The 6,637-nt window shown below is 46.6% G+C and overlaps 1 protein-coding gene across 1 annotated transcript; it reads left to right on the forward strand.

Moving 5' to 3' along the window:
- The first annotated feature begins 554 nt into the window (after window positions 1-554).
- On the forward strand, window positions 555-4,526 carry LOC124695586 (putative tRNA pseudouridine synthase). The gene is made up of 7 exons (XM_047228412.1): window positions 555-867; window positions 979-1,014; window positions 1,592-1,704; window positions 1,816-1,964; window positions 2,063-2,207; window positions 3,014-3,430; window positions 3,818-4,526. Exons 1-7 carry the CDS (start codon window positions 555-557, stop codon window positions 4,247-4,249), a joined length of 1,605 nt encoding a protein of 534 aa, XP_047084368.1. The 3' UTR covers window positions 4,250-4,526.
- The last annotated feature ends 2,111 nt before the right edge of the window (window positions 4,527-6,637 follow it).

The following is a 6,637-nucleotide window of genomic DNA, read 5'->3' on the forward strand; positions in this document are numbered from 1 at the left end:
AAAGTACACAGTTAATGTATGCATTTTACAAGCATCACTCGCACAACCCTACCTGCCAAAGCGAGGCTCTCTTCCAAGGCCGGGTAGCCAGACAAAGCCGTCCCCATGATCAACCCGTGTCGAGAGGGAGGTAGGAGAAGGGTGCAATGATGCGGAAGACGGTGGAAAGCCTGCGGCAGTGGAAATCGCCACCGGAGTCGCCTAACCCTAGATTAGACTAGGTCATTTTTTTTTTTACTAAGAAACACACTTGCTAAATGGTTTTTTACAGTCACTTGCTAAATGCTAAATACCAGGCTCACGGAACGGAGGGAGTATTTCCGTAAGAAGAAAAGGGTACGTTTGCTAACTTTGAGCCCATGGGTAAAAGGAAAACTTTTTTTTTGGGGTAGAGAAAAACTTTTTTCCTTGAAGATGGTAGTAGAAGAAAAATTTGAGCCCACTTAATGCTAGGCCCAATGAGATTCTAACCTCATTCCCTATTTCCCTTCCCGTGCACTAATGTAATCCGGCCATCTCTTCACCTCTGCTTGGACCTCCCTGCCGCCTCGCCCATGGCCGTCGCCGCCGCCGCCGCCGCCGCCGCCACGAGGTCGTCGTGGCTTCTCCGGGGGCCCTTCTCTTCCACTATCCTCGCACGCTGCGCATATCCTAGGCTCCTCCGTACTACCATATGCTTCTCCCATTCTGCCTCTGCCTCCGCCCCCGCCCCCGCCCTCGCCCTCGGCGCCGCCTCCTTAACACCAAACACGCCTTCTCCCCCGCCTACCACCTGCTCCGGGGATGGGGGTGGCGGGATGAGGTGGGAGTCTACGCGGAAGAAGAGGGTCGTGCTCCGCATCGGCTACGTTGGCAGCGAGTACCGAGGTTGGATGGGATGCCTTTGCTCGTAGTCGTCGGGTTGTATCTGAGTGATGCGTGCCAGGTTGGTCTCTGCTCGAGGCATTGATCCAGTGCATTGGTCTTTTTTTCTTTCAGGTCTCCAGAAGCAGCGGGAGCTCAGCGCCGATTCAAGTAAGCTTATTTGTAGACGCCTAAGCTTAATTGCTGTATGCGTTTAAATTGCTGATGTGCAGCTGTTATTTGTTGGGATTTAATACTTGAACTGCCAAAGCATTGCATGATTGAAGCAGAGGTGTCGTTTAGTGTTACTTGCATCGAACTGTTATTACTCGTTCTATCTGTGGGAATTGGGAACTCTGCCTGAAATGTGGCATATTCTTGCAGTAAACTAAATAATGGTCTAATGTTTCGTGCTGATTATTTTTAGTGTTACTATCATTAACATGAAATGCTTGTGAGTTATGCTTTGTTCATGCCGATTATTTTGTAGTGTTACTATCATTAACATGAAATGCTTGTGAGTTATGCTTTGTTCCGTAGTGTTATGGCAAGTTGATCATGGGAGTGACACTCGATGTATATAACATGCTATTTATGGATGCACAAGTGCAATTATTTCACCAGGAACTTCTGTATGTTGTTAGTCAGATGCCAAAATTGGAGATTCTAAGTTGACCCTTGTTCTTTTGTCAAGTATCATCGTTGAGGAATTAGTGGATTCTGATTAAACTCTGGTCTTCTTCTGTAGCCATTGAGTCAGTCTTGGAATCTGCCATCTTTAAGGCAGGGGGCATTCTTGAGAGTAATTATGGAAAGCTGCAAAAAGTTGGTTGGGAAAGGAGTAGCCGAACTGATAAAGGGGTAGGACTTAATAGTTTAACCTCTTGAATTTCTTAATAGAGTATAAAAATATGTTGCCGATGTTTTTGGCTAACATGGCTTTTATGCATGCTTAGCATGGACTAATTTCAGGTGCATTCACTGGCTACAATGATCTCTCTGAAGATGGAAATCCCTGATCGAGCATGGGACAGGGATCCTGATGGCATTGCTCTTGCGAATATCATCAACTCGAATTTACCAAACAATATCAAAGTTTTCAGTATCTTGCCTGCACAAAGGTATCGGATGTGTTTTACAGTGCTCGATGGTGTTCCATAACTATTATGCATAAATAACAACGTTTTTTCATGACATGATTTACTACTTTTAATTGTAGGAGTTTTGATGTAAGGAGGGAATGCTTGTACCGGGAGTACTTCTATCTTCTGCCTGCTGAAATTATTGGAATTAAAAATGGTTCTACCTCTGAAGAAGTACAGGAGCACTTAATCGAATTCAACAACATTCTGAAAGGTTTCAAGGCAAGTATGATTAAATATGTCTTTTTTATATGCCGTGGAGTTGATTGTGCAGAAGAACAGGGCTTGTGAATACATTTGATTCATCGTCTCGTAACAAACATATGCCGAGGGAGACATGTTGATATAACTGTTTATGATGAATAGAATGAGACATCAATAGAAGATGATGCACCAGCGATCAGCAGATCTGGCTGTTACTCCACTTATTATGATCTTAAACTTTGAGTTTTAACCTGTCATCTTCCTGAAATTTATTTGTACAGCCTATAAGAATAAAAATTGACATCGAAAAACAACTGAGTGGCGCAGATTAACCAAGACAATAGGGGTGCTGGGATAATAGCATAATTAAGCAGGTTCAGTAGTTTCATCCTGGTCTATCTTGTCCCCAGTTAATTTACTGATGAATGAACTTCAGTGAACAGTTAAATAATTCGGTGATCTGCCAGAGCAAAAGTTAAAGTTTCTGAAAGTGATATAACTGAACGAATTAGGACATGTTGTTCAAGTAATCTTCCCAGATGTAGCTTTCTGGAGCTAATATATATTTGTAAAAGGCTGTCCAACAATCAGGTCCAACTGGTACTTCCATATTTCAAATTTGCCTTCAGTCTTTTGAAGATAAAGCAAAAAAATACCCCATGTGCAGATATCTTCATCAGCCATTTCTGGATAATATATGTGTCATGCGAATGATTTCACTTTTGTAAAGCACTCTTAAGACAGAAATGGGCAAATACTAATTCTAGTCATTCAATTTTCATTCTTGTGCGTCTGCACGGGCTTTATTATATTCCTACTTGCAGGGAAACCACCCATTTCATAATTACACTGCTCGTGCAAAGTATAGAAAAGTTCTAGCAGGAGCGCACCGAAGGGCCAAAGAAACAAGCTCAACAGTAAATTCCATCTCCGAAATGATTGTGGACCAAAACACTTCTGGTGAGGGCGCTACTTCCGATCCAGATGAGGAATACTCAGACTTTCCGTCAATACTTGATTCTAGTGCACCAGAAGACAACTGCAAGATGGATAATCCCGAACTTCCTGAGAGTAGTGTGCAGATTCAAGCTAGATGGCTCCATGAGCCTAATGAAAGTGATAGACTAAGTGCATCACACTTCAGAGATATCCTCAACTTCTCCTGTGGAGATTTGCAGAGTTCAGCAGGAACCCAATTTGTGGAACTGACGATATGTGGAGTATCTTTTATGCTGCATCAGGTATGCATATTCTGTTTGATAAACACTTGTCAACTAAAACTAAATTTCACAACATTATGTTAAAGTTTGAGACTGTCTTTCCAGGTCTCTTGTTTTTTTTTTTGTGTGTGTGTGTGTTGTCAATGGAATGGTATATTTCAATGTCCAGTGAGCCTCTTCACTAACTGGCACTCTCCGAGTTGGCTTTACAGTTGCTGAACAGCAGCAATAAATTAGTTTTTCTTAGATGTACAGATAACTTGTAAACTTGTTCAATTCATAGGATGTAGAGTTGAATGCTGATGCACCAAATTAGCACGATGTTTGAGATGACTGTATGCCCTAACAGTGAAAATGGTATGCAAACATTGATCTCTGACTTTTCAGTTTTCTTTTTCTTGACCTCAGATCCGGAAGATGGTTGGCACCGCTGTGGCAGTGAAGCGTGGACTACTACCCAAAGATATCATAGAACTTTCTCTGGCAAAATTTTCCCGCATTGTTCTACCGATCGCCCCATCCGAAGTTCTGATCCTTCGAGACAACAGTTTCTGTACGAGGAACAAGCAAGGCAACATCGTTCGGCCTGGCATCCAGTCGATTACCGAGTCCAAAGAAATGAAGAAGGGCGTAACCGAATTCTACAGGGCTGCTCTTCTGCCCGAGCTGGCAAAGTTCTTGGATCTGTCCCAGCCTCCGTGGCAGGAATGGGTGGAGAACCTGGACCACTTCACCGGCATACCAGACCCCCAACTGGATGAAGTTCGGACGGCTTACAGAGTGTGGAGAGACGACTACGACCGAGTGAAGATGGCTCGAAAGAGTGCTGGCAGCGGCTAGTTTTCTTTATCAAGCTGATCGCAAGGTGGACGAGGAACCAAACCAAGAACGGAATACCTTATTTAGCTGAAAGTCATTTTTTTCTTGGGCGTTTCTCCGTAGAGGGGCCTGACTTTTGGACGGGGCAATGTTAGGGTTACCGTTTTTTAATCAACCCAGGGACAATACCAAGAGCCTGAGCCATTCATTGATCAGAGACTAGGAAAACCTGCAGATAAGTAGTTGGGTTTTTTTTGCTTTCCTTTCAACAGACTTGAGTATTCATGCAACAACATCACTTTGGTTGAATGGTACGGAGTACTTTCCTTCCTTCATTATAAGCACTCCCTCCATTCCAAATCAGTTGGTGCAGAGGTTTTTTTTTCTTCTTTCAAAATAAGCGAACGTACACACTAAAACGTATCTAGATTTGTGGATCAAATCTGACTAGTTTAGAGACAGACACCACCCGTTCGCTCCTCTCCTCTCCCCCTCTCCTCTCCTCTCCCCCTCTCTCGTTCCCTCCGTCCAGTTGAGAGTCGCCTGTAGGGCGGCCCCGGCCCGCTCCTCTCTCTTCTCCGACGGCGATGCCGGCCGGCGACGAGGTGGATGCATGGTGCGGGCTGTATATAGTAGTAGTAGGCTTAGGTTTAGATCTAGATCGTGTTTACCCTTGTGGAGCTTTGGCTTTATGCCGTTCTTGAGCCTGCTCCTAGCGCCGGCGTGCAGCGCTGGGACATGGCGGATTCGACTCCTGCTCTGGCGTCAATGGTGGATGAAGAAAGGAGGCGGATCTGGCCGGGGCTCCTCTCTCAATAAGCCCGCGTCTATGAGTCGTGCGGATCTGGCCAGATCTATGGTTCTACAACCTTTTTCTTGCCATCATGGAGATGGAGGAAGAAGGGGTGGGACGATGGATGCTGTTGGATTTGCGCGATGGGGAATATCGGCTGCTTCTACTCTTTGGAGCACATACTCGGCGGCGCTTCATCGACGACCTCCGGTCGTCCTGCCGTCGACTTCTATGGCCGAATGGCGGCCGCTCCGAGCTCTGGCGTTCTCAGTTGATCTTCGGATCTTTCGCTGGCGTCATCTCATCAACAACCTCCTGGCCGGCGTGCCAAAGTGGAGGCCCTTCATCTCCGGAAGTGCCGCGCTCTTCGGTGGTTGCATCCCAAGTGGTTTCGTCCCCGGCGGTGCAGCTGCTGGCCGCAACTGGAGTTTCCGACGCGAGGAAGGTGGCAAGGGACTTGATTGCTTTTCTGGTTTTTCTTTGAGGGTCCTGGTTGTAAAAGTACAGGGCTTGTCTGTAGCTACAAATTTCATAGAGGTCCTCTTTGTAAATTGTACTGCCACCGACGAAATATAATGCAGCTTCTAGGTCCTTCGGGGCCCTTCCCTGTTAAAAAAAAAAAAAAAAATCTGACTAGTTTGGAACGGATGCATTAGTATAGAACTATAGATCGACTAGTGGCCCTTCTGTGCCGTCTGTTGGCCATTTGCCCAATGTGCAGTGCGTCTTGCTCTATTCATGCCACATAACCGATCACGTATCTTGGGCTCTACAAACATGATAATGCACACTTGGCCGTTGATTAATTTTGATCCATGCCTCAACTGAACGTCACACCATCAGTCATCCATTCATCCATTCATCCATCCTGGGGGGAGATGACCTTCTCAGAGTTTCAGTGCCCCGATTGTCGCCTCGTGAGCAACAGCGCCCTGCACCTGTCCAAAGCTGGAACAGAGGCTACCCGTCCGGGGCGTCAGAGGAGGCTGGAAGATAGGACGGACCCCGGCACCCATCTCCGACGACGACGACGACGCCAGGCATCGAGCCACACGCAAATCCCTCTCGTGAGGCGCAAGTACTGGACGGCCATGCAACCTGCCGTCGCCACTCGCCAGTGCCAGTGCCAGTGCCAGTGGCACTGCTGCAATACTGCATGCCCCGTTCGTCCGTCCCTCAGGACAGGGGAACCCAACACCACATGACATGACATCCGCGCGCCCGGAGCGGCAGTGATCGGTCTCTGGCCGGGCTCGCTGCAGGCTTACGCTCTCTCTGGCCGCCCGAGCTGGAAACTGTTAGAGAACCTCCAGCCACGACCTCCAAACAGCGTCGGATTTATCTTTTGGGGCCGTGTTTTGTTCGTGTCGTGTTTGGAGGACATTGCTCCCTAGCCGCGTCCCTAAACAGAATTTGAGATTTTTAAAATATAAAGGAAAACAGTTGAATTCATTCAAACTTGCTATATATTACATAGATTCAGACGAAAACCCTAATTTAGTAGTACTTGTGGCGGCCAGAGGGGTCGTAGTATTGGTGGAAGTTGTACATGTCGTCGACAACTACGTCCGGCTTGCCACGCTTGTCGGGCTCATCGATGGGCTCGTCCTTCACCG

The sequence above is a fragment of the Lolium rigidum genome, chromosome 3 (genome assembly GCF_022539505.1).
Source record: "Lolium rigidum isolate FL_2022 chromosome 3, APGP_CSIRO_Lrig_0.1, whole genome shotgun sequence".
Taxonomy (NCBI): Eukaryota; Viridiplantae; Streptophyta; class Magnoliopsida; order Poales; family Poaceae; genus Lolium; species Lolium rigidum.

Excerpts from the sequence above, each read along its gene's own strand:
- LOC124695586 (XM_047228412.1), top strand. The coding sequence starts at position 555 with ATGGCCGTCGCCGCCGCCGCCGCCGCCGCCGCCACGAGGTCGTCGTGG. Across the intron at positions 1,015-1,591 it reads GGAGCTCAGCGCCGATTCAA|CCATTGAGTCAGTCTTGGAA; the intron begins GTAAGCTTATTT and ends CTTCTTCTGTAG. Across the intron at positions 3,431-3,817 it reads TATCTTTTATGCTGCATCAG|ATCCGGAAGATGGTTGGCAC; the intron begins GTATGCATATTC and ends TCTTGACCTCAG.